Source organism: Pelodiscus sinensis, chromosome 5 (assembly GCF_049634645.1).
Source record: "Pelodiscus sinensis isolate JC-2024 chromosome 5, ASM4963464v1, whole genome shotgun sequence".
Lineage (NCBI taxonomy): Eukaryota > Metazoa > Chordata > Testudines > Trionychidae > Pelodiscus > Pelodiscus sinensis.
Genome location: NC_134715.1, coordinates 113,837,857 through 113,864,758, shown reverse-complemented (window position 1 = coordinate 113,864,758; position 26,902 = coordinate 113,837,857). Strand labels below are relative to the sequence as shown.

General features: G+C 41.8%; 1 protein-coding gene across 7 annotated transcripts in view; it reads left to right on the top strand.

Annotated features, from left to right (window-relative positions):
- Positions 1–26,036, top strand: part of AFAP1 (actin filament associated protein 1) — a 172,897-nt gene extending 146,861 nt beyond the window's left edge. For 5 of the 7 annotated variants that reach the window (XM_075930796.1, XM_075930793.1, XM_075930797.1 and 2 more), the window contains 7 exons: positions 2,143–2,288; positions 9,553–9,670; positions 16,338–16,452; positions 17,290–17,454; positions 17,980–18,170; positions 18,904–19,065; positions 20,401–24,874. In XM_075930796.1, the coding sequence (XP_075786911.1) occupies positions 2,143–2,288; positions 9,553–9,670; positions 16,338–16,452; positions 17,290–17,454; positions 17,980–18,170; positions 18,904–19,065; positions 20,401–20,457 (954 nt within the window). In that variant the 3' untranslated portion in view covers positions 20,458–24,874. The other 2 variants (XM_006128231.4, XM_006128235.4) reach the window with 2 other exon arrangements.
- The last annotated feature ends 866 nt before the right edge of the window (positions 26,037–26,902 follow it).

Sequence of the window (26,902 nt, the reverse complement as noted above, 5' to 3'; positions counted from 1 at the left end):
TTCAGTTGTACACAGGTCATTATACCATCATTTTCATTAGACCTTTTCAAGCAAGGCTATGCACTATATACACATCTAACGTTGAGGTACGGCTGTAAAAAGCTGGCATATAAGTCCCTATATTGCAAGTAGCCTTGGTGCTACTATCGCATAGTGGTATCCTCTCTAGTCTACATTCTGCTGCACAAGAGTCAGATTTTTCAAAAGAAAACTACCCGATCCAGTAGTACTGCCTACACTATAAAGCACTGTTTTATAAGCATCAACTTCTTCCAGATCAAGGAGAAGCAAGATACCAGCAGTGAGAAGCATGATTCCATGGAAATACCCCTATGTGTACTACCGCTCAGTAATTCTCGAATAGGGATATGTGTATTCTGGTGGGACACAGAGGTCTTCCAAGGGGATATACCAACTCCTTTAGAATATTTGCCTCCTTTTACAACAGGCATCCTAAAATGCACCAGCAATCAGTACAAACTATATAGAAATAACTTGTTTATGCTATTGTATATATTTACTATACATTGATACACAAATACAATATTTATGTTGTATACCAATATTCCAATTGGTTTTATAATTATATAGTAAAAATGAGAAAGTGAGCAATATTTCGTTAATAATATGTTGTGACACTTGGCTATTTTTATGTCTGAGTTTGTAATGAAGTAGTTATTAAGTGAGGTGCAACTTGGGGGGATGCAAGACAAATCAGACTCCTGAAAGGGGACTAGTAGTCTGGAAAGGTTGAGAGCTACTGCCTGAACTAGTGAAAGGTAGCTGGACAAGTATCACTGACAACTAGGTATCCAAGCACTTTTCTGAGGAAGGAATTATTTGGTCTGGCAGTCGGTGGTAGCAAAAGATTGAGGTCTTTAATAAGCCCAATACAGCAAGAAAGTAAACCTGTCAATTTTTCTAAGAAGCTGAACAGAGTTCTTGGCACTTATCCTTCCCTGAAACATAATGTAATGCTGGATTATAGAGAAGCTCCCTGTCTTGCAGCTGAGTGGGATAATGGGGGAGGAGGCGGGGAGAGAGACAAGATGTCAACTCTGTGGTCCGTGCAAACCAAAAGGCTTAGGAACAGGATTGTGGTTAGTCAACTTGCTGGAATCGCATGGAGGTTAAAAAGAGGATAGGCATAATTCAGATATTGAGGAAAAAAATAGCTGAGGCACCAAAGGACGTGAGGAGAAGAAATCCTTTAATGGACTGCACATCAATGCTGGAAGGGTGGGTAACAACCACGGAACATAAGTTGCTCATTTATGAGCATACAGTTGTTGAAGGCGGTATTACCGAAACCTGGTAGGGTGATTTTCATGACTGGAATGTTAAATCAGTGGTTATGACCTCTTAAGGAAAGTTCAGATAGTCAATAAGGGAGGGGAAGGGACACTCTTGCCAGAACTGACATTATCTATTTCCAAGTCATGGATAACGCAGGAAAAAAAATGATCTGAATGCTTGTGGTTCAAGAACTGAATGAAATGTTGTATAAAGAAGAGGAACTAGGGCAAGGAAATTGAGATAAAGGAAAAAAGTCTCTGAATCTGTTACACTGAATAAAGAAACTTTTAATGAAAGTAAATAAAAATACTGAAATGCCTAGAAAATTGATTTTTTTTAAATTAAAATAATTCAGTTTCAAAACTTAGAATTATTGCACATTTTTCTTTTCTTTTTTTCATTTTTCAATCTGTTCCCATATTTCTTTTTCTAAGGTTACCCTGCCTTTAAATTTTGGACAAGTTCCCTTTATTTAAAAGCTTAGCCTTGTAGTAGAAAATATTTGTGTAAGGTTTCAATTTTCTGAAAACTAAAATAAGCAAGGTGCATACTTAGATACACCAACTTCATGCATTAATGTTTTTCTTTCTTTGCTGCAACTGTTCATATTGCTTTGCTCCATGATCTATTAACATGCTGTTGCTTTAGAAGTGGTCATTATAACAGAATAACCTCAATGAATATTACTTTTTGTTAGCACAGTTTGGCAAAGGTGATCCAGAACCTCATATGCAACATTATATCAACATGCCAGTTAAAAAACCATATTTATTAAATAGTTAATAGAAATAATAGGGGTTTTATTATGGTAAGTTAGAGTTTGTGTAACTTACCTCCCTCTCGTAGGCTTCGTCATCTGAAGACATGGGCAGATGGATTGGAATTTTACTGGCTGAAACTGGTTCATCTACAGATCCTGGAGCGCTGCACTATGACTATATTGATGTGGAGATGACTGCAAGCGTCATACAAGCTGCAAAACAGACCTTCTGGTAAGATGCGTTAAAGCAGCTTAAGGGCATTTTCTGTCGTTTCAAAATGTGCAGCCTTTTGTTAGTTCTAGTTAGGGATGTAATAGTGTAGTCGATTAAAGGTCTAGAGAACATGACCTATGAAAGAAGGCTGAAAGAATTGGGCTTGTTTAGCTTGGAAAAGAGAAGATTGAGAGGGGACATGATAGCGGTTTTCAGGTATCTAAAAGAGTGTCACAAGGAGGAGGGAGAAAAATTGTTCTTCCTGGCCTCTGAGGATAGAACAAGAAGCAATGGGCTTAAACTACAGCAAGGGAGGTTTAAGTTGGACATTAGGAAAAAATTCCTAATTGTCAGGATGGTTAAACACTGGAATAAATTGCCTAGAAGGGAAATTACAGCAAGATAAGTTACTAGAATTAAAGACAGCATTGAATAGACAGCAAAGTGTGTTTACAAAAATTAAGAGACAGTGAAGCTACAGTTAAAACTAGTTATGTTTTGTCAGAATTAATAGCGCAAAGTTCAAAACTTTTATAAATTCACCTTCAGTGAACAGAGTGTATAGTGAAAACTGCTGAAATTGTATGTCCTGGAAATATGAAAGCATTCAAAGATATCTCTTTGTCATGGAACACAATTTCAGAGAGGATAAATGAAATGGCAAGTGATTTAAGTGAGCAATTAAAATAGAAATCATCAACTTCTGAAGCGTTTTCAATGGCTCTCGACGAAAGTACGGATATTGGCAGTGTTGTGCACCTGGCTGCCTTCTTGCATGCTTGTGACGGTGATTTCAATTTAACTGAAGAGCTTCTTGAACTCATACCTATGCATGACACTACAATTGGCCAAGACATTTTCAATTGCGTGATTGTACTTTTGGAGAAATGTAATTTAAGTTTGTCAAATTTGGTTTCCATAATGACTGATGGCACTCCTTTGATGACTGGGAAAAGAAGCGGTATTGTTGCTAGATTACAGGAACACCTAGCACCGAGAAACATAAAATTTAACTGTATTCACTGCATCATCCATCAGGAAGTGCTGTGCTGGTTATAAATTGCCCATAGAGTTTGTGGAATCTCTATCATCTAAGATTTTTAAGAGTGGGTTAGACAGACCCCTTCAGGAATGGTCTAAATCGTTGGTTCTCAGCCTATTTACCATAGTGAGATGAATATGTGGACCGCCATATGTTATGTGGGCCTCATACAATACTGAATGGCCATAAGGACCTCATATGGGCCGCAGCTCTATGTTGATTGGGCCACAAGTTGAGAACCATTGGGCTAAATAATACTTAGTCCTGATCTGAGTGCAGGAACTGAACTAGACTATTGAGGTACCTTCCAGTCCTACAGTTTATGATCTCACTCACTTTTTTGTTTAGCTGTAGTACGCTGGTTAGCTTTCCAAGTCCCAGGAAAGATCTCTGTGCAGCTCGAAAGCTTGTTCTTCTTCACCAACAGATTTTGATCTAATAAAAGTTACCACCTCACCCACCTTGTCTCTCTCATAGTCTCACTGCATCTAATTATTCCTTGTCGATGGATTTAAAGTTTGCCACAGTTTTGAAATTCACACCAATAGATGAATTCAGAAAACAGTGCAGGTTTTGTTATATTCCTCAAAACAGACCTTATGTCATGGAATCAGAAAAGTAATAAATACTTACCATGTAAGCAGTTTTTGAAAGTGTTTTACAACACAAATCAGCACTAGATGGGATGTGATATAGACATCTTGAATTGTTTTCATGTGTGGACGACTACAGGCTAAGGGGTGACCCCTTTACAAATACAGAAAGTGATTTTACAAAATATGGATAGAGGCTATCTTGGCCAGATAGTTTACTACAACTTTGAGCATGATCCTATAAGGTGCTGGGTGCTCTCAACTCTTGTTGAAACTACTGGGATATATCTATCATAAATGAATAGACTAAAAATAAATAAAAATGCAGTCTAGGAAGGAGTACTTCAGAAAGAGATCTAGGGGCTATAACGGACCACAAGCTAAATATGAGCTAATAGTGTGACACTATTGGGGGGGAAAAAAGCAAACATGTCTCTGGGATGAAATTGGAGTGTTGTGAGCAAGAAATGAGAAGTAATTATTCTACTTTACTATGCACTGATTATGCATCAGTTGGAGTATTGTGTCCAGTTCTGGGCTCCACATTTCAGAAAAGATGTGGAGAAATGAGAGAGACGATCCAGAGAAGAGCAACAAAAAGGATTAAAGGTCTAGAAAACATGACCTATGAGAGAAGACTGAATAAATTTGGTTTGATTAGTCTGGAAAAGAGAAGACTTCAGAGAGAGGGCATAACAGCTTTGAAGTACCTAAATGGGTGTTACAAGAGAATAACATTATTCTGCTTAACCTCTGATGATAGGACAAGAAGCAATGGGTTTAAATTACACAGCAAGGGAGCTTTAGGTTGGACATTAGGAAAACTTGCTAACTGTCACGGTGATTAAACACTGGAATAAATTGTCTATGGAAGTTGTGGAATCCCCATCATTGACGATTTTTAGAGCACAAAGTCTCTTCCCCGCCTTTCTCCACCAGGGATGTGCAGTATCAGAAGGAACCATCAGCTGTTTTAAAACAGCTGATGGTTCTCTCTAGCCTCCACATGCCTCTGGAGCATGTGAAATCTCTTCCTGCTGCAGTGGCATCAGAGGGAACCATTAGCTGTTTTAAAACAGCTGGCAATTCTCTCTAGGCTAGTGTTTCTTTAACTGTGTTCCACAGCAGTCGGAGGTGTGCCGCGGAGAATAGCAGTATTCAAAATGGCTGCCCTTAAAGGGGCAGGCAACCTTTTTTTCTCAATAATTTTCCCCCAGCCCTTTTTTTCTCCTCAATAACTTTTCCCCCAACCTTTTTTTTTTTTTTTCCCTCAACAAAAAATCCTTGGTGTGCCTCATTTAAAAAAAAAATGTTTGGTGTTCCTCGGTCTTAAAAAGTTTAAGAAACACTGCTCTAGGCTGTGTGTGTGTGTGTGTGTGTGTGTGTGTGTGTGTGTGTGTGTGTGCGCGCGCGCACGCGTGCGCGGGAAGACTTGATACTCTCCCCCAGGCCAATCAGAGTCTGTGGACAAGGGAGCATGAGAAGTTTCTTGGCCCCTCCCCTTCTGCCGGAGGCCATGCCCCTTCCGATGCAGCCTGGGGTCATGTCAGAAATTTTTGAAGTAGCCCCCTTTTAAAAATAATTGCCCATCCTTGATTTAGACAGTGCTTGGTCCTGCTGCGAGGGCAGGGGACTGACTGGACATGATGACATCTCAAGGTTCCTTCCAGTTCTAGTATTCTATAATAAAGGGTGAAAAACTAGGCTAGCTTTCTATGTGAAATACTGTACTTATCAGTGAAGTGTCAGGAGGGCCGCAGCACAGAAAAATGAGACACTTCACTCATGCTCTAGTTTGAATGTCTTTTGATAGAAATCAAGATTGCTTCATCTCTTGCCATAATCCCATTTTTGTCAAATCCGAGTAATTTTAATAGAATCATATTGCAGTTAATTTAGAGAGCTTATGCTTATGTATGTTTTGAAGTTAAATGGGCTAAAAAAAAAGTTCTTCCTGTAACATGCATTTTTTGCTTCCATCAGCATCCAGTGATAACCACATGTAAGAGAGAAGCCGGATGGGAATGTTTTTGCCTGAATACTGCTTGGTTTTCATTTTATGAACAAATGCTATATTAATTGAAACCAAGTGGGGGAGGGGGGAAAAAACAAGTGCAACTGGACCACATATTAGAAAAGAATGCCAAGTCTAACTTGCAGGATAATAAAATTCACTATCAAGCATTTGTTTAAATTTGTTGTACCACAATAAAGTGAATGTAAGAACTTGTCAGCAAGCAACCTAGATCATTTCTCTTTTAACTTCTGATTCAATTAATTGTATAAAATTAAATGGAGAAATGAGAAATAACAAGGCTTTTCTTATCCATCCACTTAGTGAAAACTTTCACTTTGCAGTTACTACACCCTCTTTCACTCTAGCCTTGAGTAATGCCATCAGGCCCTATTCAGTTTGCAGTTACTACACCCTCTTTCACTCTAGCCTTGAGTAATGCCATCAGGACGATATTCATATCGTTCCTACAAAGATCACTTTTCTACACTATCCTTTAATTGTTTTTGTTTTCTATTATAGCACCTGGGAGTCCCAGGCATGGACCCCTCTCTTTGACTCCTTCAACTGTTATTCCCTCTTTTTATATCATGCCATAGATAGACTCGTAGAATTATTAGAGTTGGAAGATACCTCAGGAGGTCAGCTAATCCAGTTCCCTCTCCTCCAAGAAGGGCCAGCACCGACTAAATCATTCCATTAGACTATGGCGATATACCTATCTCATAGAGCTGAAAGGGACCTTGAGCGGTCAAGTCCAGTCCCCTGCCCCTCACAACAGGACTAAGTACCGTCCCTGACAGGTTTTGCCCCAGATCCCTGAATGACCCCCTCAAGGATTGAACTCACAACCTTGGGCTTAGCAGGCTAATGCTCAAACCACTAAGCTATAGCCAGGACTTAAAATTCTCTAGGGATGAAGATTCCGCCACCTCCCTAGGTAACCCATTTCAGTGCTTCTGCACCCTCCTAATGAAATAGTTTTTCCTAATATCCAACCTAGACCTCCCCGCTGCAATTTGAGCCAAAGGTGGGTGAGAGAAAAACTTTTACTGGACCCAATTCTGTTGGTGAAGGAGACAGGCTTTATCATAGACTGTATCACTCATTACATTTTCAAATAAGTATTTGTGAGCTTTATCTCATGCCTGCCCCTCATGCTTGGGAGGAGCTCCCCATAAACATCCATAAAATTACCTCATCATTCTCCTTCAAAACTCTCTTGGTATGATGCCAACAATACATTTGACAACAGTTAGACTGTTGGTCTGTTGAGACTATTGCCCATCATGCTTGACTAATATTATCTCATTGTTTCCTTGCACTCTCCCTCTGTTCTCTCTTAGACTTAGCTAGTAAGATATTTGGCACAGGGATTGTATATAGTTCTAAATATAGTCCAGAAATATGTGGATAGTGTTTCTCATTAATGACAACAGAAAAAATATTTGAGTTTCATGATAACACTTTGTTTTTTAGAGCTATGTGTAAGTGGGGGAATGGTCCCGCTATTGTGGGGAACTTTCCTGGCTTCTATACCGCCCAGGTGAAGTGGACCAGCGAAAGGATCTGAGTCCCCACTCCCCACTTCCTTTACCCCACGGCTTCCCTGAGCCTGAGGGCTCCTCCTCCACTCTCCTGAGTAGCAGAGTCCTCGAAACCCCAACAAGGCTGGGCCCAGGTTTCCTGGGGCTTAATCCCCAACCTTGTAGTCACTAGGGGCAGGAGTTAGGATGTCCCCACTCCGAGGTGCTCTCTTCACACTGCATGCTTTCTTGGCCCAGTGATCATTTCATAAGGTTCTAAGCAAATACAATTTATTAAACATCAACTGATTAAAGAGAAAAGAATAAGAAAAAATGAGAATGGTTAAATGAGAACACACAGCCCTGCTCTGTAGCACAGGGAAATCAAAACAGCAGCCTGCAGAGTGTAAGGACAGTTCACAGTTTCTTCCTTGTAGGCCCCTTAGAGGCCCTGGATGTGCTGCAGGGGGGCTGCAGGCTGGACACACTTGCTCTGGCAGTGACCACACAGCCTCAAGCTCTTAAGTGGCCAGACCCCTCTCCCAGTCTGGCCTGCTGGGCCTCTTGGCTGGTGATATCTCCCTGCCCAGAGCTTCTCCCCGCACTTTGCTGGTCCCAGCTGCTCACCACACCCAGCTGTAGGCTGTGCTGCTTTGCCAGTCTCCAGCTCCTTGCGTTGCTTCTCTGTCCCTTTTGGCTCTTTGAGCACTGCCAGTCTGCTTCTCAACACCGGGTCTGCGCTCCTTGAGCTGTGTGCCTGGCTCTGTTGCTGCAAAACTGCCCCTCAGCACAGCTTGCACTCCTTGGGCTGTATGTGCCTGGCTCTGTTGCTGCAGGACTGCTTCTCCACACATCTTATTCCTCTTAGCTGTCTCTCAGCTCTCTCCTTACTCAGAGAGACCCAGAAAAATCCCAGCTCACAGGGAGGACGGGCCCTGGCCTCTCACTTTCCTCACTGGCCTGTCCAACCTGTCAATCAGGCCGAGCTGGAGTGTTGGCTGCTTTCCATTGTCTCTGGGGTCTGTCAGTCTCAGGGCCCTGATTTCTCATGGACCCTTCCCCTTTTGATACTGGGAGCAGGCGAATCAAAAACTCCCACAGAGTTTTAGTAAGGGGCTAACAGTCCCCTTACATATGATTCGCTTAGGGGCATTTTTACAATGGTGAATTATGATTTCCCCCCTGCAAACTGTCATCTCATGATTATCTTGTCTAGTTAATCCCAATATAACTTTTTAAAAATGCTCCTCTGGAAGAAGACATGATAAATTCCAATTGAGGGTTCATTAGCAAGTTGGAGGGTATTAAAAGTCAGATGACAATGGAAAATTACTTAAAAATGTAAGGTCTGATTCTGTAAATATTTACACATGCCAGTAACTACACACATGGAATTTAATTGGTCTTTTCTACAGAAAACATTGTTCATTATTCTGCAATATTGGAATAAAATATAACATGTATGGCAAGCTTTTCCCACATTATTTATGACCCATATGGAGAAACAAGAGACCCCTTTACCTAACTTCATAATTTCATTGTATTTTGTTAATGTCAACTTCAGAAATCCAATCATTCTATCCTGAACCTTTGTTTTCCTTCTTATTTCTTATTGGCTCTGTTTCAAAGGTTGCTTGTGAAATTATGATCAGTTCAAGGTTCCACACACAGGAGATTTTGCTTGGTTTGCTCCATTACCTAAAATGGTTGTAGTAAAGTCTTAGGTTACAGCCCCCTTCTCACCACTACCATGTGGAAAATTTTTTTATTGAAGTCTGGCAAATTGGTTTATATCAGCAGGCTCATATGTGACACCATATAGCAGCTAAAGCTGTCTCTATCCTTCCTTTCACACAGTCCTCTATTTTCTCTTATGATTATGGTTCAGAAACATACATTGTGATATTGGATGTTAGCAGCCAGATATGAATAAAATGCAGAGTTTGCTCTTCTTTTTCATGGAGGTTGCAGAAGGAGGAAAACTCTCTGTAGCTTTACTAGAGAGAAGCTGTATGCTTCCAGAACTGGCAGATCATCAATTGTGGGTGTAGCACCAGTGAATCATCATGCAGACTAAGGACCAAGCATTATTTTTTGTTTTACATAGTTTTATGAACAGACGTGTTATATCTACTAATCCGTATCGGGGAAGCACTGGAAATGGCTACGCATGTCCCAGTGGACTGGCACTTCATTATGATGATGTTCCCTGCATAAATGGATCGGTAAGAATTTAATTTTTACAGTTCAAATGCCTTACATGTGTTGAACGCAAGGACACCTGAAAACTGTATTACCTCGTTGAGCGCCAATGGGCAGATTCCAAATGAACTCAAGTTTTCTATTCTCTTTGTAATCAGGCACCACAAAGCCTCTCTCATCTGCAGACTTGTGAGGGAGTGGGACATATTGTTTAAATTAACTTGTTCATGAGTCAGCATATATTTGTAAAAACAACTGTGTGTTGATCCGTTTATGCCAAATCCATTAATAAAATCCTTGAATTTTTAAAAAGAAACATTCATTAGACCAAAGCAATACTCAGGGCTTGATTGTGCCCAGCCCTGTGTTGGGTGATGTAAGTTGTGAAGAAAGTTCAACAAGCTGTCCTCCCTTTGCTCTGACACTTGTGCTGTTGGTCCCAAAGAGAGCAGGCTGAGGGCAAAGTCGTGGTCCCACCCCAGCCTCTTCATTAGCCTGTACAGCTTGTTCTTTTTAGGAGTGGGTAAAGAAGTGCATATTGCACACAATGGCACGTGGTCTCTAGTCACTCATGTGAAGGTGCTGCGCTCAGCTTAGTTCCTAATTCAGGCTGTGTCTTAAAGGCAGTTTGAAGACCTCAGTTTGAAAACTGACAGAAATATTCAGAAATTCAAGGCATAGGCAGTCAGAAACAAGTGGGCTGTGTCTACACTGGCATGAATTTCCGGAACTGCTTAAAACGGAATACTATTCCATTTTCAGTTTTTCCAGAAAAGGAGCGTCTACATTGGCAGGCTGCTTTTCCGGAAAAGCCCTTTTTCCGGAAAAGCATCTGTGGCCAATGTAGACGCGCTTTTCCGGAAAAGACTACTGGGCTGTCTACACTGGCCCTTTTCCGGAACAGTGTTCCAGAATAAGGACTTATGCCCGAGCGGGAGCAGAATAGTTTTTCCGGAATAGTGGCTGATTTTGTACAGTAGAGCGTCGTTGCTTTTCCGGAAATTCAAGGGCCAGTGTAGACAGCTCGCAGCTTATTCCGGAAAAGCGGCTGATTTTCCGGAATAAGTGGCCCAGTGTAGACACAGCCGTGCAGTGTTCTCTTGTAACATGTCAGAGGAGTAGTAGGGGAAAGTCTCTAAGGAGTAGGACATAGCAGAGTGTTTGAGTGGGATGCACATGTAATCCTTGGGTGTGCTTTGGACAGCATCTGAGGAGGGTACTCAGACAGGGTGGATTAAGGAAAGCTTTTGGGCATGCAGACCCACAGCTTCTTTTAAGATTAAATGAGCGAATCTCTAGGTGATTGTTATTGTGTTCTCCAGTTTTATGGAAAGAGAAAATGGCCTGGAGCTATTTTAGGTATTTACTTTAGCTCAGTAATACTTTTTCCAACAAGTAAAATAAAATGCTAGTGCACAAGCAGCTGATAGCTACTGAAAAGACACGTGGCCTGAAAAAAAAAACCCTCATAGCTTCTGCTAGTTGCCAGATCTGAAAATCTCAATTATCAGTCAGATTTAGCAAAATGTGCCCCGGAGATTTTCCTGAAGGCTCATCTGTGTTGTTCATGAGTGCCCCACAATTGTCCTATTTATACAAGAAAGTAGATCTCAACATCGGTACTGTAGCACCTTCTTTCTCAGAAATACTAACTGGAAAGTAATAATAAAGTAATACAGGTTGTATTTCCCTGAACTCTCGGACTACGGATGTTGCTGGACCACAGAGCCCAGGTACAGGGAGGTTGGGCTGACTCTGGGCAGGAGCAGCGAGGTGGAGGGGGGGCATGGAGATTCAGCCGGGAGCCAGGGGGCAATGCACAGGGGGTGGGTGGTGCAGCAGGGAGCTCAGGCTACTGTGGCCAGGTGGTAGAGGAGACCCGGCCATGGTAGTCACAGAACTCTGGCCCCGGCTGTGGAGCTTGTGGATTGCAGTGGCAGCCGTGGAGCTTGGGGACGGCAGCGGCAGCTGTGGAGCTTCAACCGTAGAGCTCCAGCCCCCACCACAGCGCTCTGTCCCCTGTTGTGGAGCTCCAACCCCAGCAGCACCCACGGCCGGGCAGGCAGCAGCAGGTCTAGACTGGAGTCCTAGCTGGGGGCAGCAAGCTAGCACGAGCCATGTTGAGAGGGACCTCCCTTGGTCTGACAAATCCCCTCGTTCAAGATCAGTCAGATCCTGAGAGTGCCGGACGAGAGAGGTCCAACCTGTAGTATAAGGGCTAACATCACAGTCCCCTTTTCTCTGCTTAATAGAAAACACAAGAAAATTCAGGTTATGAAATAGATAACCTATTCCTCTGTTTTCCTCAGGCACCCGAACATACCATAGCTATCAATGTTTTTCTAGACCAGTTTGGCTCAAATGTCAGGAAAAAAACAAAATCTTGCTAAACTCAAAGGGTTTTAATGATTCTAAATAACCTGCTAATGTTTTAATTTTGCATAGGTCCTGCATGTGGTTTTTGTGTACTAACAGCAAAAGTGTGTGTGTTGCAGTGGGAACTGGAAGATGGCTTTCCTCCTTCTCGTAGCAGAAGTATGGGAGAAGAAGTGCTTTATGATAACGCAGGCCTGTACGATAACTTGCCGTCTCCGAAAATCTTTGCACGCTATCCACCTGCTGACAGAAAAGCCAATAGGTTATCTACTGACAAACTCTCCTCTAACCATTACAAAAACCCTGTCTCGTCCAATCTGTCCTCTGCTCAGTCTGTCACTAACACCTCTGCTGTGGGGCGGGGATCTGGCTCACAGGTACTTACAATGTTTAATACTGTAACAAAGCCTTTTACTTCAGTTCTGTTTGTGTTGGGGTTATTTCACTGGCCTGATTTTAACACTAGAATGCTTGCAACTTAAATGGGGGCCGCTACAAGTAATAGAGTTCCACCTAGATTGTAAATTCTGACCTGTAGGTGCTGTCTTCCTGTTTGTCCATAAAATATCTGCTTAACATGCTCTTGCTGTATCTAGAGCCAAACAAAATGCAGCCATACAACGGCAAGCTTTCCTCCTGGCTTTCGGTTGGCTTCCGCATATTTCCTATAGGGGGTTTCAGCACAGCTTGCTGCTGTAACAAAAATATTACATATAAATATTTCAGGGACTGCAATGTGGAACTGTTGCACATACAGATTTCTGTGCACCACCCTGTGACTCTTTGGCCCACTAAATGATTTGTTTTTATGTGATAAGATACTTGGCATTTTAGTTTTAAGTGTGTTACTGGTTTACTGAAACATACAATGTAACTACATTTAAGTAACTGCCCTGTTGCTTGCTTCCCTTGAGAAAACTATGATTTCTTTTTTGCAGTCATAAAGTATACCATATCAGAATACACAGTGAAGGACAATGGCATACAATTCTCAGTTAGTTTACTAGTTTAATTTAAAGATACTAAAATGAAGGTAGTCTTTTGCATCTGAAATGTATTATTTATATGACCAATAGTTTAGTCCAATTATGCATACAAAGCTAGGAATATAATGTTAGAACCAGACATGGGCCTGAGCTCAGAAACTCAGGATTGCTGGGTTAGGACCATCTGGGATTAAAACAGAGTATCAGTAGGTCACTCTCTGCACTGTCCTTACTTTTCTATTAATATATTTCAAAAGTACCTACAAACAAACAGAATATGTACTTTAAGGAACATATGTGCGGATACAGGTGTGTGAGCAAGTGAACCTTGGTACAAGAACCAAATGCAGAGGCCTTTTGACTTAAAAAGTTGAACAGGGAACCTTTGTTCATTGTATTACAAAGGAGAAAGTGTTTGAAATGACATAAGACTTACTGGAGCTTCAGGGGATAGCCGAGTTAGTCTCTTACAGAAAAAAACAACAAATGGACTGGTAGCACTTTATAGACTAACATCTACATGTTTTGTTAGTCTATAAAGTGCTACCAGTCCATTTGTTGTTGTTGTTGTTTTATAAGCCTTACTGTATGCTTCAACCAAAGCCATTTTTTTCTTTTTTTAATTTTAAAAAACTATGCTTAACTTTTAGATCCAAGCCTCCTACATTCCAGTTTAAAAAGTTAACTGGTTAAACATTGCGTTTAACTGGTTGACGGGCATCCCGTGGATGCCGCGCATTGTGGGTGTGGGGCTGCTCCATGCCGCAGACTTCTCTGACCAGGCTGGTATGAGCCCACCGCACCATGGGCAGGGGCTGCTTGTGCCTGCGTCAGGTGGGAGCTGCTGTAGCCAGGCTAGGCCGCCAGCTAACCCTTCACATCCCTACCATATTCGTGCTGTTTGTAGGTACAAAGAGTTCAGTCTTTACCTTTTATAGAATATGTGAATCTTACATTTAATAAGTAATAAAAAAATTCACTCCTTTGCCAAGAGTCAGTACAAAAGCTATACTCAATTTAGGCCACACTGAAGCAAAAGGGTGGCACTTCTTTAGATCTTTTGCTGGCCTTTTGAGTAGGGGCGAATTTCACTCTAAGATTCTCAAAACCCTGGTTAATCATTTTAGAAACACTAGGGTCTAGTTTACACTAGAAAGGCTTTACCAGTACAATTATATTGAAAACACACTCTGCCTTTATAACTGGGCCTTTATCAGTGTAGAAGGGTTGCAAAATGGCGAGTGTAACCTTTGTCTAGCTGACCAGTTAAAAAGAAAGTAAAGGGGATAATGTTTTTTAGTACTATGACCTTGTTTTAGCTAGTCCTTTTGTATGTCTTGTAAAGAAGTAACTATTTTGATTGCCTTGTAATAAAGTATTCTGCAATATTTCTCTGAAGAATTAGATAAAGTTTCAAGAGTCAGAGAAAATGACAAAAGCATTATAAAATTTATGTCCATTTTCTTTAATGGAAAAAGCAAGTGAGAAAGAAAAGGATAATTCTGATCCCTGTATTTAGTCATGCATGGAAACCCACATGCTACTCTGGCAACTAGCTAGTATTGCATACTCAACTGGAGTCATTAAGTGCCAGATTCTTTCACCCTTACTCTCTTCAAGTAGAGTACAGGCAGTCCCCGGGTTACGTACAAGATAGGGACTGTAGGTTTGTTCTTAAGTTGAATTTGTATGTAAGTCGGAACTGGTACTGGTATTGTAGGGGAAACTCTAGCCAAACATTTCTCAAGAGCTCAGTTTTATTCTCCCACACCTCACTTCCCTCAGTCCTTTATTCTCAAGCTGAGGTATCTGCTGAGAAAAGCCGCTCCGCGTCTCCCTGGTCTGCTGGGGGGAAGCAGCTAGTGCGGGGTTGCCTTACCCTGTTTGTAAGTAGGGATCCGATGTAAGTCGGATCCATGTAACCCGGGGACTGCCTGTATCTTACACTTATGGCTCTGTTGAATTCAATGGGACTTCTTAGGCAGTTAAGGAGCTACTCAGCCTGAGTGAGGATGACAGAAACAAACCATAAATAACTTGCCTGTCAGATTCTATTTGCAACCTGTTGCTCAGGTTGCTACAAGGAGTTCTAGCAATAAATATGAAATTAGGATCTTGGCCATGTAAGGAAATATTCTATAGTATGTCATGAGCAAAACAGACAGGGACTATGTCTTTGCATGCCATTCAGAGAAATTATCTGTCACAACTCAGAACTGTACTGTTTCTGTATCCGAGAGCACCCGCCGAGTGCTCTCTGCTTCCATACAGCTCCTTCCTCTGTAAGGAGTGGGGGAGAGGCCAACCACTGCTGCCATGCTGGGCCAGGACCCCTTGGTAATACCCCTTGAGGATTCAGCTTCAGCTGGAGTGCCATGGTGGAGAGAGAGCAGGGCAATGTTGGGAAGGGGCAGGGTTTGGGGAATAGGAACAGACAGACTCCCCTCCCTTCGGCCTGCTGGGATTCCTGGGGTAGATTGCACAATTACTCCAGCCAGGCATGGGCTGGGAGTTTCAGACCCCACTGGACCTTAATAGGTTCAGTTTCTATTTTTTTGAAATACTTTTAATAGGCCAAATACTCTAGTTTTCTGTCCATGTAGCTTCATTCCTAGAGGCATAGCTCTGTACTGTTCTTTTATTGTCCAGGAGTCTGTTAGAGCTTATGTCTAGCCATTATCAAGGGTGTGGTACAAAAACCACCTTAATTTTGCCTTTTTCACTGAGTTTGTTTTGTTGGAGGTACCATGAAAGAGAATCTGTTAATTAACGTCTTTTGTGTATTTTTAATTATTTAATTTTGAAATAGCATCCATATACTATAGCAATGCAATTCCTAGAAAATGTACCAAATAAGGATATGTAATAAGTATAAAACAGCTTAACATTGTATCTCACTATGAGTGGGCAAAACTGATGGTTCTACAGCTTCTTGTGGTAGGTATGAAAGTAATGTGCCTCCTTTCTGTTTTTAAAGGGCTTTGCAATATAAAATTGTTACAAAGTACCACTTAGTCCATTAGAGCATCATTCTTAAAATGTGTCAGTTTATTAGCAACTGTGATGCCACCACAGATGGAAGGGAAAGAAAGAAGAGAGTGAGAGAGAATCTCACAATTCCCAGTGATTATCAGCCTCTGATCTTACTCAGTGATATGGTCTCTAGAGATTGCACTGTTTTCAGCAGAATCTATTAAGCATATGAACAGCTTCTAGGAAGACAGGCAGCTTTAAACAACTCTTTCAAGCTTTGCTCTTGGTGATTGTTATTATGGCACCATCCATACAACAATAATTACCAGTGCATAAATATTTTGTTTTCAAACAGTTTAAGGGCAAAAAAAGCCCCGCAACTGCAAATGGTATCGTGGGAAAAGGGAGAATTTTAAATAACCAGCAGAAGAAATCTGAATCAATGTCATGTGTGAAGCGCACTGCATCAAGTAAGTACATCCCTTAATGATCTTGCTTTGCAACTTTGGGCATAAGGAAATAGGATGGGTCTTTCTAGATAGCAAGAAAAAGAGAAAGATCAGATTGCTGAGGTCCAGCCCCCATTCTCCAGGAAAAGGGGATGTGAAAGATCTTTGGCTTAAAGATGTTAGAGGAGTCTGGGCCAAGGTGTTTCTTAGGCAGAGGCAAAGAAGGTGAGACATTTGTCAGCCTAACCTTACTGGGAGAGGAGAAGCACTTATCTAGGGACTTCAGCCTTTTGCCTGGAGTATAAGTTGTGGGGGAGCTGAGTTTTCAAACTTCATCATTCAGTTAAATCTCAGGTCAGAGATTCAGCCTGGCTAAGCACAGGAAACATATTTTGCATGTTTATCAGAATCTGTTTTGTCTGCACTCTTAGGGAGGAATTCTTAGTACAAGAGCCTTGTAAGGTGTCTGGTATTTTCCATTTCTTCCGGAAGATTCTTGAAAACAAGACTTTCTCACATTATTTCAGTATTTGTGCTTCAAATCTCAGCAGGAATCAAGAAGTGTGGGAAACTCCAATGAAAACAGACAAAAAAATTAACCCAACTTTCTCAGACATTGCAAAAGCTTTTTGTGGGGTTAGATTTGATTGAGAGATAAAGAGTTGTTTTATTGCTTATTTTATTCAAAGAGATCCAGGAACGGCTCAAGTCACAAAGTTAAGACCAGGAAGTTTTAAGGGTGTGTATATTTTGTTTGTTGCATCTCACATTCTGATTAGTGATGTTCCTAGCTTCTGAGCCATTCAGAGAAGGAGTTAACTGAATAAATCATCAGTGCACTTTCATCTTTCTGCGTAGATGCTGATCAGTACAAATATGGCAAGAACCGTGTTGAAGCAGATGCAAAGAGGTTACAAACCAAAGAAGAGGAGTTGTTAAGGAGGAAAGAAGCTCTGCGGAACAGGTTGGCTCAGCTCCGAAAAGAAAGGAAAGACCTACGAGCTGCCATTGAAGTTAATGCTGGTATGAGGTGCTTTGTTGTGTTAGAGCACAGCACTCCAAGAATTCTAACTATGCAAATGGAATTTTTTCCTGGGGCCTGAAATGTATTCTTCAAAAATCCAAACTGCTTGCTACAGGTGTAACATGAGGTTCCGTTTTTGTGTTAAACATTTATAAAATACAGCAATTAGAGTCAATCAATATTTTTGTGCTGTTAGCTCATTTAATACACTTTACAATTATCAGCCACTCACACAAAAGTAGGAAGGGTTAACTTTTATTTTTATTTACTGGCTACTGCCATTTTTGTGGTACAGAGACTAAATGAAAAACAATATGGCTAGAAACCAAAAAATTGCCTCAGGACGGCACCCCAGATGAATCACTGAGCTTTCTCTAAAGTGTGAAATATTTTACTTGCACAGGGCTGGAACTGTTCAGTGTGCATAGCTGTTTGGGTAACCACTCATTTTAAAGCATTTGTTCCCTATTTGTAAATAATGGACTCAGTGCTAAACAGGATTCAATCAAACTTTAACATTTCAGGCAGGAAGACTCAAGTGATTCTAGAAGATAAGTTAAGGAAGTTGGAGGAGGAATGCAAGCTGAAGGAGACTGAGCGTGTAAATCTAGAGTTGGAACTGACTGAGGTGAAAGAGAGCCTGAAGAAAGCCTTGGCTGGCGGCATCACTCTGGGATTGGCAATTGAGCCCAAATCAGGAACCTCAAGCCCACAGGTATGTCCACAGCTGAATGATTTCAGAAAAGCAGGGTCAGTCCTATGATATAGGAGTGCTGAACATTCACTACATCCAGAAAAGTGAATAGGAGCCAAGAGTGGTCAGCATCATGCAGGATCAGGCATCTGATCTATAAACCCCAAAAGATAAAACAGCCACCCTCTGTTCTGAATTATTACCATTACTCAGCCATAGCTGGTGTCCTCTTCATCAATGAAATTGAGTTGATATGTATGGAATTATAGGAAACATTTGTTGCCATTTTATTGTGGAAGAGCTTAAAGGCCAGGACCATATTGTGCTATGGGCTGTACAAATATATAATAAGAGGCAGTCCCTCCCCCCAAAGAGCTTAATATCTATAGACCTTTAATAGCTCGTGGATCAATATGGACAACATTTTTGCATTGGTTCACTGTGCTGACCCACCTAGTCACTTGTTATTTAGAAGGAACTGAAGTAGCTATTTACTTTCTCTTGTTTTGCTTATTCAGAAAATGGCATTTTCTATCCTGATCAGTGCAGCTCATGTTTGGAAATGATTATCTGTCAATGTACTTTTCATAACCTTAAAACAGGTCTTGTAGCTTTCTGCAGTCCTAAATTTAGACAAATGATATTTACCTGAATATTTGGAGAAAACTTTACCCAGTTGAAGCCTTTTATTTTTATGAATATTTTGGAGGAAACATTGCCCAGTTTGAGGTTTTCATTCTGTCTTCTCTGTCAGTCTCCAATTTTCAAGCACCGAACTTTGGAAAACTCTCCTATCTCCAGTTGTGATACGAGTGATACTGAATGTTCAATACCAGTGAACAGTGCAGCAGTGCTGAAGAGACCTCCTACATCAAGTAATTCTCCATGTCGAGGCCACGTCCTTCGAAAAGCAAAGGTGAGAAAGATATGTGTTTGGTTTTTCTTTTTCTGCTCCTGTCCATCCTGACATGTTTCCTATCTCTCCTTTATTAATGGTGAGGGAGACATTGGTTCCTGCTGCTTAAATTTCTAAGGGTGAAATTTCACACCAATGTAGAGGGTTGGCCCATGATCTACATTCACATTAAGTGGTGCATGGTTTCATACTGATCCTCTGAATGGGGATTAATTTCTCTCTAATGGGGTAAATTTGGGGAACCAGATGACAAATGAAGACTGTACTAAAGTGACAGATCTGACTCTGTGAATGTCTGTTGTTTTACGGAGTTCACTGTAAATGTCCTGTAATACAGACTAGCCCTTTTCTCCCTTCACCATTACACTAATGGGTTTAGTCAATAAGCATTTAATGTAACTGCCAAGCCAAATGTTTTAATAACCAAAAAAGTTAGATATAATCATTGCCGGCTGATGCAAGAACTAAATAGTTCTAGTCTGTAGTAATTGAAATGTACTATGCAAGCAACTACTCTTGCAGTATAATTAAAGTAGAAATCCACATAATTTAATTTGTTCTGACTAGTGCCTGGATGAAACTTTGCATTCCTACCCCCATTAATACAGTCTTTAATAGATATGCTACTTGTGCTTAATGTTAAATGGGATTTTCATGACAGTACTCTGGGGCTTGATGAATAGGCAAGTTAAGGCGTATTACTGAACAGCTCATACAGCATGTAAAAAGGGGTGTTACTTCTGGCATGGGTCTGATATCTTTGTGTTGTTTTGGTCCGTTCATTGCTAACTACAGTTATAATCCTACACATCTGTTCTTCCTAGTGCACTCCATTATTGTGTCTAAACCATACTTGCTGTGTTTTAGGCAGCAGTTCAATATTTCACTGGTGCTCAAATATATTTTTTTATTCATTAAATATGTTTGCAATATGGAAAGCAGCAGAATTTGCAAACAAATGCATTTTAGAAAAAACATTAGGGAGGGAATGCCATAAAGTAGTTAGGACATGCAACTGAGAGTCAAAGGAGCTGGGCTATCCCGCTCTGCCACAAACTTGTCATGTGATGTAAGGCAAGGCACTAAGCCCATCTGTCCCTTCTTTTCCCATTTGTAAAAAGCAATGATCTTGGGATGAAAGAGACTATATATGGCCATTTATTTATTCATTCATTCACTTTCTGATGCATTACCTACAAGAGTTGCTCAGAATAGTGTTGTGTAGCAAAATCGGCTCTGACAGGGCATCGCTACACTATCTGCCAAATCAACCAACAGTGATTAATTCAGCGGGAGTTTATCGTATCTAGTATTGATGTGATAACCCAATCGCAGAGCACTCTCCCATCCACTCCGGTACTCCACCAGAAGAGGAACCTCAGGCGGAGTTGATGGGAAAGCATCATCTATTAGCATACCGCAGTGAAGACACCACAGTAAGTAGATCTAAGTACATGGACTTCAGCCACATAGTTGAAGCTGCGTAATTTGGATCGATGACCCGTAGTAATGGAGACCAAGCCTTAGCTGTGAATGGAATATTTAAAGAACCAGAGTCTCTTCTGGAAGAATCTTGGGTGTAAAATTAGATTATTTAAAAGAATATGAAGCTATTTTTCTATCAATGGAAACAATTCCACATATTGAATTCATATTTAATAGCTGTTGCCACCTTTTCATAAAACCTCGTACTCCAAATATTAACTGTGAAATTTAGATGAATTAGATAATTTGACCCAAACTGTATTGAGCTCATTCATAGCTAGATACAGCCAAATTCCACAATCAGCTATGCATCTGCAACTCACATCAATTTCAATATGAGTTGAATGTACTTATATGAGGGTGGAATTTGGCACTTCATGTTCTGGCCTTGTGGAGTTGAGTGTGTGCCTAGGGACCCATTTGGCCCTTACTGATTTGGCTAATCAGCAGGAGTTGCATGAGAGCATTTAGAGAGTAGAACTGGTTCAGCATATGTAACTTCCATCATAGTGTGTGGGAGGTGAGGCCAATTTGATGTCCGTGCTAATACTGAAGTCCCCAATTATGGACGAATTTCACAGTAGGGAGGATGTGCTTGCGTAAGCCCTTGAACATTTTGAATACTTATCTGATCCTGTTCATCTTTTTATTTCTACCCACTGCCTGCATTCTTACTCTCTTTCCCTAGCTCTGTCCTTTCTTTATCCAGCCTCTGTCCCTCTCTTCTATGAGCTCTCTTACCTGTTGTTCCCTCAGTGTTAAATGCACAGTGTAACTTCAGGGCTGTGCCCGTTCTTTTGATGTGACTGCTCTATGCAAATCTCTCATGCGTCTGGGCCTGTCTGGTTAGATGCTACTCTAGTGCACATTATGCACCTCTAAAGGGGGAATTAGAACAGAGCAGCCCACTTTGCACTCTAATATAATAGAAAGATCTTTGACAATACAGGAGTGTGGAGATGGGGAACTCCAGAGAGTCAGGGAGAGGCTTGTGCTTAAACAAACAACTCAAATCTAAAAGTTCAGACTCTGGAGCCTGTTCTCTTCATCCTAAAGGGGACACTAGCTGTGGGTCACCATGGTTCCTCTGCCGTGATTGTAACATCAAAAAGGATCATGCAGTTGGAGTGGTGCCCCTGTTTATCATAATGAGATAAATGATTGCTGTCAAGCAGCAGCAACAGATGTTTACTGGTTGTTGGTGAGAAGATTATGGAATGAGTAAGAAATTCAGGAATCCAGCATCAAGCCCGAGTAGCATTAGAAACAAATTTCTGACTACGGGAATAGTTAACAGCCAGGGGAGGTTGTGGAATCCCCATTGTTGGAAGTATTTAAAGAACCTGTTGTACAAACATCTATCAGGGGTTGGCAACCTGTGGCTCCAGAGCTATATGCAGCTCTTTGGCTGCTCTCTTGAGAGCAGCTATTTTCTGAAAAAACTAAAAGTCCAGTGGCACAGCAGAGTTCAGGCAGGCTGCTTGAATGTCATACCATTCCTGGAAGCAACTGGCTGCATGCACAACTCTGAGAACCCCTGTGGAAAGGGGAAAAGTGGCTATGCATGCTGCCCTGCCCCCAGCACTGGTCTGAAAGCTCCTAGTGGCCAGAAACCAGCCAATTGGAGCTGTGGAGGTGGTGCTTGTAGGCACGGGCAGTTCACGGAGAGCAGTGATCCTCTCCCTCCACAGAGTGTGCATGGATGTGCCAGCAGCCAGCCACTTCTCAGAGCAGTGCGAGGCCATGGCATGCAGACCGCCTGCCTGAGCTCTGCTTCACCACCAGCTGAGAGATGCCTGTGGTAAGTGCCTCCCAGCCAGAACCTACACCTCGCACCCCCTTCTGCACTCCACTCTTCTGCATTGGTCAGGACCCCTATTTGCACCCAAATTCCCTCCCAGACCCCTCACCTTCTCCTGTACTCCCAACACTCTGCACCAACCCAGAGCTCCTTCCTGCACCCAAACTTCCTCCCACAGCCCTCATCCCCTCCTACACTCCAGTCCCCAGCACCAGCCTGGAATTTTGCCTTTATATGGGACTCTCAAAATATTTTGGTCAAAGACAAAAAAAAAAATGGCTCTTCTTCTTTGAAAGATTGCCAACCCCTGGTATAGGCTTACTTGGGCCTGCTTCAGCACAGGGGCCCAACATCTATGAAGTGCTATCAGGGCTGATAGCAGCCCCGATTGCAGGGTTAGGGCCACAGCAGTGTGGAGGGAAGGTGGTATGGGGAGCCGGTAGCAGGGGGCCTCCTCTGAGTCTAGCAAATTCCCTTGTTCGGGACTGGTTAGGTCCTGATGGTGCCAGGCCAGAGAGGTCAAACCTGTACATTGTTTCAAGGAAGAAGGAGAAAAATTAGTCTCTTTAACTTCTGAGAACTGGACAGGAAGCAATGAGCTTAAATTGCAGGAATTGCAGTTTAGAGTGCATATTAGGAAAAGCTTTCTAGCTGTCAGGGTGGTTAAGCACTGGAGTAGATTGCCCAGGGATGTTTTAGAATGTCTGTCTTTGGATATTTTTAAGAGCACCTTAGACAAACATCTGCCAAGCTCAGTGGTTCTCAGACTCTAGCAAATCCCAATTTGATTTAAAAAATTTCAAAGGAGCCCCAAGCTCTCCAACTCAGCCCTTGCCATGCCCCCTCCTGCACCCCTTCTCCAAAGCCCCCCATAACTCATTCCTCCATCAGTCACTATCCCCCACCCTCACCCACTTTCACCAGGATGCAGCAGGAGTTTGGGGGTGGTGGTTCAGGGCAGTAGTTTGGGTACAGGAGGGATATGGGGCTTTGAGAGGGAGTTTGAGCGTGGGCTCTGAGTTGGGGCAAGGCATTGGGGTTTGAGAGGGGGTTGAGGTGCAGACTTTGGCTGGGCAGCACTTACCTTGGGCAGCTCGCAGAAATGACTGGCACTTTTCTGTGGGAGCAGCTCCTAGGAGGATAGTCCTGGGGGGGTCTCCTTGTGCTGTCCCTGCCCATTGACACTGCCCTTGCAGCTCTCATTGGCTGCATTTCCTGGCCAATCAGAGCTGCAGCATTGGCACTCAGAGTGGGGGAAGCACACGGAGACCCCTTACCCATCTGAGGTGCAGCAGAGATGTGCCAGCCACTTTTAGGTACAGTGCAGAGCGAGGGCAGGCCAGTCCCACATGTATTATGTGCCATTTCCACAACTGGAGCTCCATCTATGAATCAGAGAACCTCTGACCACAAAGATGTGGGTTGGATTTACTACTTGGTGGCTCAGGCTTGCTTCCTAAAAGGCAGCAGCAAATTCTCAATAAAGAAAAGCTACTAGATTCATGGAATGAATTGTACCACAATGGCAGTAGGTTTATAAGACTTACAGGTGTGTCAACTGTTTGAATTTAGCAAAGACCATCACAGAATAAGTGTGTGTCACTTACCGAAAGGACATCAGCTGCTCTTGCTGATACATACATATATATATATATATAGGTATCGAACATTACTTGTGAGCTCCCCACAGAGCAGGTGTGCATCTCCTAGTTTCTTTACTTTGGACAGAGTCCATCTGTTGCTATTATATCTGAAGTCGTGCAGCATTGCTTAATTCTTTGATTGCATTGTGCATATCTGTTCTATACAGGCCTGCCGGCAGGGGGAAAAGAGGCAGAGAAGGCAACTGCTCCGGGGCCCAGCAATTCAAAAGGCCCCGGAGCTCCCCACCACTGCTAACGATACAGCAGAAGTGGCAGCGGCCAGGGCCATAGGCCCTTTATATCATGGCTGGAGCACTGTGCAGCTCTTAAGGCTGCCTGGAGGGGGGAGGGAGAAGCATATACCAGGCAATGCTGAGGGCTGGTGGGGAGATGGGTGGCATTATGGTCCAGACGGTGATTAGGGCTGGCTGCTCAGCCCCGCTCCTTCTGTCTGAGGTCCTGCCCTGTCCAGGAATGTAGAACCGCCCCTACTGCCCAGCATGTTCCCCAGGGACCTATCGGCTCCTCTGGTTCTACATACAGTCTACAGTTTTGCAAAAAGTATAGAAATGCAGTGTTTCTTTTCCTGGTGTGCACTGCACGCAGCAAAAGGCTGCAAAATGCAGCTCCAGTCAAGTAGAAATGATGCAGAATGGTGCATATTTCCTCAGCTTGTTTATCTCTTTCCAAATTGTAGACTAAAATAGAAATCCTTTAAAACAATTGACAGAAATTCTAACTTTGGGGTATGAGGCCTGATCCAAAATTTACTTAAGTCTGCCACTCACTCCAGTGGGTTATGGATCAGGCCAATAAGCAGACTAACTGTAATTACAGACATTACATTTCTGTATAATTTTCCCTCTCTTTTGTTTTTCCCTTCTAGGAATGGGAGCTGAAAAACGGAACATAAGCAGTGCAAATTTGTTTACGTTGATTAAAGGCCTTTCTTCATATGGACCAAGAAATAGACTGCAAAAGACTCATCTGTAAAATGGTGTCAAGTGCTGAGGTTTTATAATTATGTTCAGTTAACAGTAGCTTGGCCCTCATTTGACTGTACTCTCTGCTGTATTACTGTGTAACAGTGTGTGCCCCTTTTTATTACCTGTAACTTTTCATTTCCACCCTTATTTGTAAAAATCCTACTAAAAAGGAGCATGTTATTGCAATTGAAAGTTTACATTGCTGAAAGAGGTTAAACCAACAATGTAAATGGCATTGCATCAAAAGTCATAAATGGAAATCAAGACTGTTGCATGCTAGAAGACCCAGATGAAATCATGCAAATTTAGATGCATTGTATTATTAAGGCTAATTTTGACTTTCTGAATTCAAACCACCTGAGAGAGAGACCTTTTCACAAGCTTGCTCATTAGGATTCGTCCAGCTGTTACCTGTTCACTTGGCTGGAGATGGAGGAAATGTTTCCACAGCAACTACATGCCTTGCTTGAGATGCACTCTTCCTCCTCACTTTTTCTCAATGGTTATAAGATGACACAACTTGGCTGTGAAGCGTTTTTTTTATATATTTTAGACAGATGCTTTTATCATCAGGACAGAAAAAACTGCCATGCATTTTAATATGTTTTTTGTTGTCACTGCTGTTTCTAAGCACCTGTCATCTTCAAACATCTCTCATGTTGTCGAAAAATTATTAGGGCATGATTTTAAAAGAAGCAACAAAGTGCTTTTATATGTCCCTTCATTTCTGCACCTCCCCAAAAAATCCTACTGATAGTCGCTAACATTAATTTTTAAATTACAACTGCAGAAGGCGTATGTGGTTTTGTTTTGCTTTTTATAAAACTTGACTTTAACAATGTTATAACTGTTGTATTTGCTTCCTGCAGTCCTTTCAAATCTTGGATAATATTTTTGAGGAGGACAGACTGAGGAAATATGAATTTCCAATCTCCTTTATACACAATATTGATGAAATAAGAAGTGACAAGACATTTGTGAGAGAGGACTCATTTTCTCTTTGCCAAGAAACAGACTTTTCCTTTTAGTCTGTTTAAAAAAAAAAAAAAAAAAGAAGTCCTGTTCTTCCTTTGTTACATATATATGTCTCTGCAGAGAAGTCAGATGCTTTCTTGCCAACCCCCAACTGTTCATGAGTCAAGCCCCCAAATTCACGAGTAGCTTAAAATCATGAAATTTTTGTTTTTTGTTAAAGATGTTATTTCTATTTGTCCTGTGTTTTTTTTCAAGCCTTTATAATGTACTCAGGTCACATTTTCAACATTCTCTCTACAATCAGGAGGGCTTGAGTTGAGATTTTGACTTAATCATTGGTTTCTGGGTGCTGGGGCTTTAAATAAAGCACCAAACAGTGCCAGTCTTTTGACAAAATCACAAGAGTTGGCAGCAGTGCAGATCCACACATCAAGGGAAAAATAGATCACTTGGTGGCCCAGCCCTGCAGTTTTATCATTGATAATACTTTACATAGCTTTATAATGTATACTGGTATGTGAAACTCAGTGTAAGGTGCATAAGGACAACCGTGGACATTACACACATGAAAGCTGCAGGCTTACAACCATAGGCTAAAATATTCATCACCCAGCAGCCTCTGAAAATCTGGCCCCAGTTGTGGGCCCTGAGCACTTTTGAAAGAGTGGGTCATAATGGCCTATTACTAAGGGTCTGATTTTGTTTACACATTAAATTCAATTACAAGGCCCGTGCAATGGTGCAAGATTAGGGCCCAAAATGGCAGTAGGCCTTGCATTCTCCCTAGAGTCTGGCTTTTTAAGGTGCCACGATAATGCAAATACAGTGGGGAAAACACAAGTCAATATGTGTTATTCAGCGCTGGCTCTTGTATTGTATTTTAGATTGATCTTAACATTTTCTAGGTGAAGGGCACAAGTTATGCTGCATGATATGGACTACAGTGC